The sequence below is a fragment of the Ochotona princeps genome, chromosome 9 (genome assembly GCF_030435755.1).
Source record: "Ochotona princeps isolate mOchPri1 chromosome 9, mOchPri1.hap1, whole genome shotgun sequence".
Taxonomy (NCBI): Eukaryota; Metazoa; Chordata; class Mammalia; order Lagomorpha; family Ochotonidae; genus Ochotona; species Ochotona princeps.
Window position 1 is genome coordinate 43,815,861 of NC_080840.1, and position 12,696 is coordinate 43,828,556.

At 43.8% G+C, this 12,696-nt stretch overlaps 1 protein-coding gene across 4 annotated transcripts in view; it reads left to right on the forward strand.

Moving 5' to 3' along the window:
- The window catches only part of LYN (LYN proto-oncogene, Src family tyrosine kinase), a 125,768-nt gene that overhangs the window by 75,455 nt on the left and 37,617 nt on the right, over positions 1 to 12,696 (forward strand). For all 4 annotated transcript variants that reach the window (XM_004580587.3, XM_058668636.1, XM_058668635.1 and 1 more), the window contains 2 exons: positions 8,215 to 8,397; positions 10,226 to 10,302. In XM_004580587.3, coding sequence (XP_004580644.1) covers positions 8,215 to 8,397; positions 10,226 to 10,302 — 260 coding nt within the window. The remainder of the gene's footprint in view (positions 1 to 8,214; positions 8,398 to 10,225; positions 10,303 to 12,696) is intronic.

Below are 12,696 nucleotides of genomic sequence, written 5' to 3' on the forward strand. Positions count from 1 at the left end.
GCTTCTCTAACTAGCTCATGAAAGTGGAATCATTCAATATTTGCTTTGTTTGCATTTGGCTTGTTTCAGCAAGCATTAAGTTTTCAAGGCTCATCTACATTATGGAATATATCAAAAACCCATCCTTTTTATGTCTGAGTATTATTCCACGGTATGGCTAATGGATAGTCTGGTTGCTTCTACATTTTGGCTGTTGCGAATAACACTGCTTTATTATTCCCCCTCAATATATTTACATTAGTTTCTTAATATTTATGATTTTCAAACCCATAGAGTAGGGCAGGAAAATTAGCAAATGGTCAGGCTTCACCCAGACTGACCATTTGCTGATATTTTATTCTATTGGCTTCATCCTTTGTATCTACACATACTTGTTGCAGAAGTGACAGAACTCCTGCAGTGTAACTCTTAGCTGCTGAATGTTTGTGTATCTCCAAGAGCAAGGTCATTATCTTACACCATGCAAGAGCCATCATTCTGAGGAACTGGCACACACCATTAACTCGAACAGAGGTCATATTTGAATTTCATCCAATTGCCCCAATGATGTCCTTGTGGTTTTTTCCCCTGCCTGATCACATGCATGGCACATCTCAGTCACCTTTGATCTGCAACAGTCATATGTTTCGTGACCTGTCCCACTACTGGGATTTTTCCAAAGTTTCCTGTGATGTCGCTCAGGTTGTGCCATTGACTGGGTTATCTAAGGAACTCCATGATTCTTTGCTCTCTGTACACCCCTTGAGAGTCACTCGATAGCAGTTGGTTCCATTCCTGCAGATGTTTGATTTTTAAAGGGAATCACCAGACTCCTCTATTTTGCACACTTTCATCATTAATAAAGAATCTGTAGGGAAATTATTGAAGACAGTATGAAGAAAGCTTTCCCCAGATGGCTTTGGCATGAACTACTGGTCAAGAATTCTCTTCCTCTTTAGAATCCATAGCTTCTGCAGAAAACTGCAGTACTTCCTGTGCCTGTACCCTCCCTAACCAGGTCAGCTTGCTACACAGACCACAGACTTCTCCCTTCTCTCCCTGGCCTTCCCTTTCAGACCCTGTCTCTTTGCTGGAGGGCTCATGCTTTAGATTTTTGTGTCCAGTCGAGTGTTCTTTGCTTTACCATGCCCCGAGTGGGAGGAAGCGGTGGGTGTAGAGGGGCAGGAAGAGGAGGGGACGAGGAGACCAGAGAGTGCACCAGCTTTACAACTCTGCCCTGCCTGCATTTTCATGGATTTTCTCATGTGCCTTTCACGTTGGCATTCTTCTTATCATTTGATAGATGAGAATGCTGAAAATCTGATAAGCAGCCTGGCCAATTTCATTCAAAACAGTGAGAGCCGGGCAGCTCTGGCTGCTGCTGCTGCTTTATATATATATATTTATTTATTTAAATATATATATTTATTTATTTGGAAGCATTAGAGAGAGAGAAAGAGAGATCTGCCATCTGCTAATTCACTCCCCCAGATGGCCACTTTTCCCAGCTGGGGCTGGGAAAGACTAAATCCAGGTGCCAGGAGCTTCTTCCAGGTTTCCCATGTGAGTAGCAGGGGCTTAAGTACATGGCCTGTCTTCCACTGTTTTTTCCCCAAGTACTCATCAGGGAGGATCAAAAGTGGAGCAGCCAGAGCTCCAACAGGTGCTTATATGGGATTCCAGTGTTGCAGACATTGGCTTTACACCATGGTGTCAGGCTCTGCTCTGGCTTCTTCAGAACCCTTGGTTGTCTGCAAGTGCATTTGACTTCTCCAGCCTCAGTTCCCACATCACTGAAATGAGCAATCAGCTGTCTCATTGGTTGTTGAAAGGAAGAGTGAGACTATGTACCTGAAGTGTTTCCCACACTTCAGTCCTGTGTGCTCTAATTTTCCTATTATTTGCATTTGTCTGTGTTTGACTGTAGTCACTGGAAGCTATTTTTGGATGATGTTTCCCCCATATTAACCATGCAACTGAACCATAAATAGTCCAATGAGACCTTCTTATGGATGTCTGCCTGTAAAGGAATTGCCCTGTGTTGTGAAACATTGGGGTGCTTAACCAGGATGTTCTTACTTACGTGAAAAGTGATGGCTTGAAATCTTTTAACCTCCCCAAGGTCAGCTGTGCAGTATCAGCAGACTCAGTCCAACCATAGGAGTGAATCATCTGTGACATGTGCTTTGTGTCTCAGTGACATTGTTGCATGGCTTCAAAAATGCTGCCATCAGCAGGGTTCGCAGTATCTCTTCCAGGGCGGCTGGTGAGGACAGGGCTGACTTCATGTTGTGCTTCTATCCTGACCAAAGCCTAGGGGCATAATAATAGTGAAACAGGAAATTACTTAGGCCATGCTGCTGATTAGGGAAGTTATCCTTTTGAGGGGGAAGAGATTTTGATGGTCCTGTTGCATTTTATTTTTTTTAAAAGATCTGTTTATTTTTATTTGAACAGCAGATTTTACTAAAAAATAAAGAGAGAAAGAAGTCTCCCATCCACTGATTCACTTCCCAAATGGCTACAATGGCCAGAGCTGAGATGAGCTGAGCTGATCCAAAACTGGTAGCCGGGAGCTTCTTCCTGTTCTCTCACATGGGTAAATGGGCCCAAGGACTTGGGCCATCCTCTGTTGCTTTTGTAGGCCATGAGGAGAGAATTGGATCAAAATTGGAGCAGCTAGGACATGAACAGACACCCCAGATGGGAAGTCAGGGCTAGCAGGCAGAAGATAAGCCTGCTATGTCTCTGCTCTGGCTTCCTTTTATATTTCTGTAAGGTTTTCTTAGGATCACTAGTGAATGGAGGGGTAAGCTCTTGACCAGTTCTGTGGTGGTGATGTGCCAAGGCAACCACCTGCTCACCCACCTTCAAGATACTGTTGCAAGAACTAGCAGCCAGAGGGTGGGAAGCAGGTTGCCCCCAGCGGAGACCTGCATAGAGCCCCATGATCTCCAAGGCTCATTCCCGTGGTGAAATTGTGACTCGGGAGCTCAAGCCTGTTGGCCCCTTCTGGGACTGATAAACCTCTCAAAATCCCCGTTTCCATTCTCACCTGTCCTGCTTCGTGGGCTTCACTGGCCCCACCTGCACTTGGGCTGTAGAGAATGTGTATCTGTTATATACCCAGAAAATGCCTGGGAGAATCTGGGGTTTAGAAGACAGAATACGTTCTGAGGCTCCTCAAAAGACATCTATTGAAAAACTGGAGAGGAGAACAATTGGGGTTGGGTGGGAAGGGTGAGGGAAAACCCTAATACCTATCAAACTGTGTCATAAAAAAAAAGAAGACAGAATGTGACTTTGAAAAAATATGTGGGTGTTTAGTTCTCTTTCACTGTCTGAGATAAGATCAAAGTTTTGTGAAAACGAATCACTTAGGGAACCCGTCTTGTGATGTAGTAGGTTAAACTTCTCCCTGCAATACTGGCATCTTATTTATGTGCTGGTTCAAGTCCTGGCTACTGCTCCACTTCTGATCCAGCTCTCTGTTAATGGCCTGGGAAAGTAGTAAAAGATGATTCAACCACTTCAGCCGCTGCGCCCACATGAGAGCCCTAGAAGAAGCCCTGGGCTCCTGACTTTTTTCTGGCTTGGCCCCGGTCATTGCAGCCACTTGGGAAATGAACCAAAAAATCTTTCTATTATTCTCTTTCTGTAACTCTACCTTTCAAATAAGTAAAATAAATAAATAAATAAATAAATAAATAAAATTTAAAAAGGAAAAATGCAGAACTCAGATTCACTAATGATTCTTTTTAGTAAAATACATATAATGTGATTTATCACCGTAAATATTTTTAAATCGACAGTGTTGTAACTAAGTACAGTCCTACTGTTGTGCTCTCCGTTTCCAAGACTGTTTTGATCTTGAGAAACTAGGACCATCATTGTGATGCAGTGAGTTAAGCCACTGCTTGTGACATCAGCATCCCATCTAGGAGAACCAGTTCGAGTCCCAGTCGTTCTACTTCTGATTCAAGTCCCTGCTGATGTGCTTGGGAAGGCAGGGGCAGTGCCTGTTTGCAGGCAGTGGGGGCTACTTGATTGCTGGGTCTTTTTTTCTGTAAGCATCCTGGTGGACATGGGGTAATATCTCATCATGGTTTTAATTTATGTTTCCCCAATGGTGAGTGATAATGAGTGTCTTTTCATGTCCTACTGGTCATTTCTATACCTTCTATTGAAAAAAAAACACAAAATTTTTTTAAAAAAGAAAATATATATATTTAAGACCTTCAGCTATTTTTTAAAAATTTAAGTCCATTTTTCTTCACTAAAGATGTTTTGAAAAATCTCTGAAATTTGAGTCTTACAGACCCAGCTTGTGAGGACTCTGTAAGGAGTGAATGAAATGGTGCAGGCAGGAAGGAGATGGGGCAGAAAAAGAGAAATGGAAAAAAATTAGAAAAGTCTGATGTCAGATCTCTGGTCCACCTTGTCCATGGGTTTGTCAGTCAGCCAAGGAACTGCTTCTCAGCTATTAGAATGACTTGCATTTGTTGAAATAGATTTAGCACAAGAATCCTGAGACTAAAACGAAAAGAACTGCGATGGTTCCAAGTCAGAGGCTGAAGGATGCCCCCTCCTCTGCTGCAGGGATATCTCACTCTTCGTGTCCCAGAGCTGGGGAACAGCAAGATCCGTTCAAGGTAGAGCTGCTGGAATTTAATTTTTATTTCCCAGTGAAGAGCAGACTGGCAAGGACTGGGATTGTGGTGGAGGAAACTAAGCTCCCTCCTACAGCACTGGCATTGTGTAGCAGTGTACTGCTTCTGGTCCTGGCTACCCTGCTTCGAATCTAGTGCCTTGCTAATGTGCCTGAGAAAGCAGAGCATAATGCCTGAGTAACTGTGCCCCTGCCGTGTGTCGGGGAGATGTGCGTGGAGTTCTCAGCCTCTGACTTCAGCCTCGCCCAGCTCTGACTTTTTTAGCTTTTTGGAAAGATAACCAGCAGCTGGAACACTCCCTCTTTCTCTCCACTGTCGCTTTCAAATTAAAAAAAGAAAAAAAGGAAAAAGGAAAGAAAGAAAAAGCCTTGATATTCTTGCTTGCAGATATAAAAATTACATTTGCTTGATCTTAGTCAAAAGGTTGAGAAACAATGACAAGAAAATGAACCCAACAAATTAAAAGTATATCGTTGTTAATTGTTCATAAGATAAATTATTGTTTTGGTTACGCACCAGGAATTACCGCATACCTGGCACATTTTGTGCTCTGAATTTTTCTGATCTAGAACACAGGGAACAAATACTAGGAAGTGACCGGTTCATTGGGAGGAGGGATAGGAGAAAGTGCTATTCTTGCCACCAGCTGCTTCCTCCTGGCTCGCCCACTCCTGACACCTGCCCTGGCCGCGCTTCCTGTGCATACTGTGACATCCCGAGGAGCCAGCCGTGAGGCAAATCCTAGAGTTTCCTCTTGCCGCTTGGTGTAGCAGGAGATTCAGGGAAGAGAGGAAACTGGACTTAAATCGAATTCTGCTTGATAAATTTTCCTTTGAGTCAACTGTAGTAAAATTAACCACCAGTCAATGTGAACTGCCTGGCTACTTTTTTAAACCATCTCTATGTAATAGACTTGGGCACCTTTTAGAAATCTGTACCAGTTGTCTCAAGTTGTCACTGCAACTTGCTAGCTTTTTTTTTTCTTTCCTTTCCATACTGATGATTGATTGGTTTTAAATAAATGACCACAATTGCCAGAGCAGGGCCAGGATAAAACCAGAAGCCAGGAACTTCATCCAAGTCTCCCACATGGATGACAGGGGGCCCAATTATCTGATCCATTTTTCACTGCTTCCCAGACATTGATCTGTGGTAATCTGCATTGGAAGCCAAGCAGCCAGGGCTTTGAATCAGTGCTCTAGTATGGAACATTGGCTTCACTATCAGCAACTTAACCTTCTGTGCCACTCCAGTGTGCTTTGATTGTAGCAGTTTCCTTGCACAAGAGGTCCCTCACTACCTTGGAGAGATTATTTGAAAAACCATTTTTCATCTGTCCTGACAACCCAGTTCTTGGTGTCCAGGTTAATTAAACCCTCGAAGGCAGGGGAGATCCCATGGTAAAGTTGATCTGGTGTGCTGAATACAAGCCAAGTCTCTAGTGTGAGGATGAAAACTGCCCCATTGTCTACTTGGCTCCGCCCTGAGAGTGCCTTAGCAGCAGCTGCTGCTGTCCCTGCACTGTGATTGGCATGGCTGTGTTAGTCCTTTTCATCTCCAACTCCTTATCAGTGTTTTAAGATCTTCAGCAGCTGTGATATTTCCCGGTAACTTATTTTTCCCCTCTCCTTGGCATGTTACCCTTTACTCAAACTTTTCTGTTATGTAAAGGTCTCCATGCCTTCCACTGTTTTTATAATGACAAAAAGGGAATATTTTCCCTTTAACTTTTATCACTATGCAATTTAGCAAGCCAACAGAAAAGTGCACACAGCCCGGGTATAAATCTGACAAGTGCAGGAGAAACCTTTGTGGCCACCACTGAGATCACACAAGTGGAACCCTGCCAGCACCCAGAGGACCCGTGTCTCCTCCCGTCACACCTGCCTGTACCCCAGAGACAACGGCTGTGCTGACCTTCACAGTAATTTCCTGGCTTTTCTTCACAGTTTTACTACGTTTGTGTATTGGTCTGTAAGTACCCTAAACAGTATACCCAGTGCCCTTGAACGTTGTATGAATTCATCGTACAGAAACAGTTCTTTCGTATCTTGCCTCTTGAACTCGGTTTGTGATATGCATCCATGGTTTGGAGGTAGCTAAGGCTCAGTGGTCTTCATTACTGTTGAATCTGTGTTGTTTGTATCCAGCTTCTGCAGCAGTCTATTCTGCTCTTTACTGATGGAATTGCATTTGTCCCCAGGATCAGGCTCCTCTGAAGAGTGCGCACTAAACAGTTTTGGGTTGGTACAAGTTTGAGTCTCTCAAGGCCAGTGGCAGGAACACCTTGTTTCTGCCTAGAGCCATTTGGAGATTTAAAACATCATTTGTGGGATATGTGAAATTATCGACTTAAAAATTACCTCGGTACAGCTTTGTTGGATTTCAAGACCCACCTGCAGTTCCCTTGGCAGGGCCAGACCAAATGATTTCCCTGGATGTTGCCTGTAAACTGCAAACAAGTACTTCTTGTTAATTTAGAAATTTGGAAATAAAAACAGTTTATTGTGTCTTCACGTGTAATTGTTTAGAAACACAAGAGAAAGACACATGATCATTGATGAGGTACAACAGAGGAACAAGTAGAGGTCATTGCCAAATCCTCCCACTTCCAAGCAGTCATCGCTGAAAAATCACCTGTTGTGAGCATGCTTCCTGCCATCTATCTTTGCGTTGCTCATGCAGGGAGTATTGGGACCTTCCTAAAAAGAAAGCCGCGCTTCTGCCTCAGCTTTTCTGATACGATACACACCAGGTAACAGCAACCGATCTGGAGAGTAGTGGTGTTTTTTTTTCAAGTGGAGTGTGGGCCCACAGAGGAAGGGAGGTGGGAATACATTATTAAAATACTTTGCAAGACTCCTGAGAACAAGCTTGTACCCCCCAAAATCAGGAATAAATGTTTTATTAAGATAGTTCTCAAAAATTACTCTTGACCTTGGGGGGGACTATTTTAAGGAGTCAGGATTTCTCAGATTTTCCACAGGGTATGAGAAAAAGATACATGAACAAATGTTCTGTGGCCAGAAGAGCATGAGAAATGCCAAGGGAAATGAAATTAGGGGTTGCAATGCACTTGCTGCATCTTCTGGGCAGGAGTTGGGGGGATAGGTAGTGGGCCAAGATTCATGTCCCTTCAGCATGAACTCTTTTGCATGGGTCACCTATCCAGTGCTCTAGAAACTTTGAGAGCTATTTATTTGGCTCTAAAATAGTATGTTAAAATTATTATAGATTAATACCATATTTATGTTAGAATACTAATTCTGTATATATTAAAATATATAGTATATATTATATAAAATATATAGTAGATATTAAAATATACATGGTTTTGGGGGCTGGTACTGACATGTAATAGATTGGACCTCCATCTATGATGCAGGCATCCCAAATGGATACCAGTTCAAGTCCTGGGTACTCCACTTCCAATTCAGCTCCTTGCCAATGTGCTTTGGAGGGTAGCAGAGGATGGCCCAGATCCTTGCACCCCAGCACCCACATGGGAGACCTCGAAGAATTTTCTACCTGGTGAAACATCTCCTGCCGTCTTTTTCCTCTCTAGGTTACTACAATAATAGCACCAAGGTGGCTGTGAAGACCCTGAAGCCAGGCACCATGTCTGTGCAAGCATTTCTTGAGGAAGCCAACCTCATGAAGACCCTGCAGCATGACAAGCTCGTGAGACTCTACGCCGTGGTCACAAAGGAGGAGCCCATCTACATCATCACTGAGTACATGGCCAAGGGTGAGTGACCCGCCGTGGCTAGAGCCCTTGAATGGCTTTGATCTCACAAAGCCCGATGTTTAACTGTTAAAAAAACACTCAGTGAATTCTAAGTGTAAAACTTACTTGCATTGGAAAACTCAGTAGGGAAAGCAAAGCATCTTCCTAAACCCTCTCCCCCAGGACAATTCCATGTTATGAAATGGACATACGATTTCAAATTCCTCTGCATCTGCCTTATATACTAATAGCCCCCAAAACAGTTCCTCATATCTAGTAGCAGTACCCACCCCTGCACACACAAAAATTCATGTCAAATTAAAGAACAGAGAAGTCAAAGAGGAATTGAAGTTCTAGTTGATTTGGTTTTTAGGAGGGACAGAGATGGAGGGAGATAGAAAGAGCGGACTGCCATCCACTAGTCGCTCCCCAAGTGTCTGCAACAGCTGGGGCTAAGCCAGGCCAGAGTCTAAACTCAAGTACCCAACTACTTGTGCCATCCCCTCTGCCTCCAAGAGTGTGCATTAGTAAGAAGCTGGAATTGGGAGCAGAGCCAAGCCTGAAAACCAGGCATCAGTATGGGATGTGGACATCTCACTCATGGCTTAACCATTGCCAACCCAAATTGCCCTCCCCACTAATGAATATTTTTGTTACATACTTATATATGAGTTCTTAAATTCTAGGACTAGTTCATTTCCCTCTGTACCACAAACTAAGTGTTTGGAATGTCACTCCAAAATGTAAGTGGCTTTAAGACTTGCAGATGTTAAATTTCTGTAAAAATCACAGAATGGGGACTGGCACAATGGCTCAATGGCTAAATCCTTGCCTTGCACATCCTGAGATCCCGTATGGGCACCAGTTCATGTCCCAGATGCTCCACTTTCCATCCAGCTCCCTGCTTGTGGCCTGTGAAAGCAGTAGAAGATGGGACCCTGCTCCTGTGTGGGAGACCTGGAAGAAGCTCCTGACTCCTGACTTTGGATCAGCTCAGCTCTGATTGTTGTGGTCACCTGGGGAGTGAATCAGCAGATGGAAGCTCTTTCCCTCTGTCTCTCCTCTCTGTAAATCTGTTTTTCCAGTAAAAATAAACAAAATATTTAAAGAAAAAAATGCAGAATGGCTGAATAAGAGATTTTAAGCAAATTTCTATTCTATTGCTGTAACCTGTAGATAAGGGACTTGAATAACCATCCTTCTTCATTTGTCTATTGCCAGTTCAGTAAAAACTCAGCAACTTTCAAATGGTTTTCCCTTAAATTTTTTAGATTTATTTATTTTTACTGGAAAGGCAGATTTACAGGGAGAAGGAGAGAAGAGATAAAGATCTTGCATATGCTTGTTCACTCTCCAGATGGCCACGATGACCAAAAACCAGGAGCTTCTTCCAGGTCTCCCATGTGGGTGCAGTCTCAAAGACTTAGGCCATCCTCCACTGTTTTCCCAGGCCATAAGCAGAGAGCTGTACAGAAGCGGAGCAGCTAGGACATGAACTGGCACCCATGTGGGATGCCAGTGCTGCAGATGGAGGCTTAGCCTATTATGCCATCATGCCAGCCCAGTAAAATAAACTTCTCGTTCCTCTTTCCTGTGAACTCGTTGAAGTCCTTTTGTACTGTAACACACGTTGCTCTCAGACATCTGTCAAGGGAAAATCAATGTTCATTGCCCATCTAGCTCACCTGAATTACATGCCTCCATCAGGCCAAAGGCTGTCTGATCCTGCTAAATTGCAAAGCGAATCATTTTGTGAGATCTTACGCCAAGATCAGTGATCCTTTGAATTGTGTCTGGATGCTTTCTCATGTCTTTGGGCAACACCAACGCATCCTTCCTCTATACACAGGCAGTTTGTTGGATTTTCTGAAGAGCGATGAGGGCGGCAAGGTGCTACTTCCGAAGCTCATTGACTTCTCTGCACAGGTGAGGCATTCCGTGCCCCGTGAGGGCAGGCACAGGCAGTGACACCCCTGCTTCGTGTTGTGGCAGCATGGCTGTTCTGGGGAGAAGCCGTCTTTCTGTTGAGTGTTGCCCAGCAGTGCCTATGAGATAAAGGCCTTCCAGGGATGCTCCTGTGGAGATGGGAGTTTCGTGGGGTGGCATGCTGGTGTCCTTGGGATCAGGAAACTCTGGGTGCTTGTTTTCTTTGCTCCACAAATCATAGAAACGGTGTGGCTGGATCACTTTACTGTGTGTGGGAGCAGCACAGTGGTTTTTAATTAAAGCATATGTTTTCAACTGTGACTCAAATGCACCGATGTGTTTAAGTCTTTGTTCTTGAAAGTAGGAACTGTATTCCTTTCCTGCTTTCCTCTTTCTCACTCTTCTGTGTCAAGTGTGTCATTAAGAATCTGAGAAAATTTGTTGGTAATAGTGCTAGCATAGCTCAGGAGTTGTGCATTTGTTTACTTTGGAATCACATTATTTCTGGAAGTGCAATTAAGAGAAAGGTAGGTTTCCCAGAAATCCAGCACTGGGCCTGTTATGTCAAGGAAATATGCATTTGAGAGATACCAGCCCCTCACTATCAAATAGCTTCATTGTGTTTGTGATCACATTCAATAATTTACTTACTTTTTCCCCCTGTCAGTATTGATTATGGTTTTTTGTTTTGCAGCCTAATATATATAGCACAAGACTTTTTATTTTATTTTCAAAGACTTAATTATTTATTCTTGAGAGAGAGAGAGAAAGAGAGAGAGAGAGAAAGCAAACACACATGCTCTGAAGTACTGGTTCTTTCCCCAAACGCCAGCTGTGGTTGAGCCTGGATTGAGACCAAAGCTCAGGGCCAGGAACAAAATCCAGGTCTCCTGTGAGAATGTCAGGGACCCAATTGCTTGAACCATTACCTGGTGTCTCCCAGGATCTGCATTAGCAAGAACTGAGGAGCCACAATTGGACATGAAACTCAGGCACTCTGATATGTGTCTTAACTGAGATCTTTCCCATGACGCCAAATACCTGCTGCAGCACAAGAAATTTATAGAGGTTCTAGGGAAAGATGATCTTCATGATATCCCTTTCATTGCCATTTCTTCTCCCAGACCTTCTTAGGTAAGGAGTTCATAAGGCATGAATGAGTACAAAGGAGCAGACCGCACACTCTGCAGCAGGCGTAATGCTCCCCTTATTTCTGATTTTGCTTCCCACAGTTTCCGGTACTCATAGTTGACCATAGTCCTAAAATATTAAATGGAAAATTTCACAATAAAACCACACCTTTTAAGTAACTTCCATTGCAATGCATTATAATTATTAGTTACTATTATCCTCTTACTGTAACTAATTTATAAATTGAACTTGATCCTTGGTATATATGAGTATGCTAGGAGAAAAAAGTAGTAGAAAAGGGCTCAGCAACCTTTGATTTCTGAATCCACTTGAGGTCTTAGAACATATACCTGCAGATAGGAGGGTGGTAAATGTTGTGGGCAGAGTTGGCACTCAGCATTTGAAGGTGGAAGTGCACATCCTAGCTCTGCCACTCGGTGGTCGTACTGCTTTGGGCAAGTCTGCTGCCTCCTTGGGTTGGCTTATCCACCTGTTAAATAGAAATGGCAATTTATCCTTTATGTATATGTCGGGGTTTAAATCACATGCACCAGTGTGGACACAAACACTTCAAAGCCTGTGAGTGGATGCCGGAGACAGTGAAGGGAGGCAATCCCCATCGTTCCAGGAATGGCATGTCAAAGTCACTCCTGTCTGGCAATTGCTTCATTGGCCAGAACTTCACCAGCGTGTGGATTAGCACAGAGAAGCAAGACTGCTGTAGTGGAACCAAAGCGGTGATGGGGAAGGGAGCCAGCAGCCCTGCCCTTTTTCAGAGTTCTCCAACTATGCAGCCTCGGAGGAGCTACGGGGCGGCCCAGAGGTTGCAGGAGCACAGTTTGGGGACCATGGTTTTACAGCAAGAAGAAGGGTAGTGTGGTTGGGTGCAGCTCTAGATGCTGTGAAGATAGCACATCAGGAAATGGAGAAAGCGCATGTCTGATAAACTTGAATCACACTGACCCAAAGGAGGCCCTCTGCGTGGTGCCTTTGGTGCCACTGTTGAGTGAGGGACTCAAGGGCTGTCATGACTGTTTGTCTCACTGGGTATGGATGGGGTGTGGAAACATGAGATCCTGGCAGGAGTGTCACCACCTATCCAGCCTTAGTAAGGGTCTGATCGGTTCCCATTACACATTGGAGTGGGTGCTGTAGCTGGCACATGGCTTCCTTTGGTCACCTGAGTATTTGTATTTGTTTCTGCATGGTTTATCCATAAAACATTGTCTTGGCATCACTGAAGTTTTTAAGAGTAAAGACTTC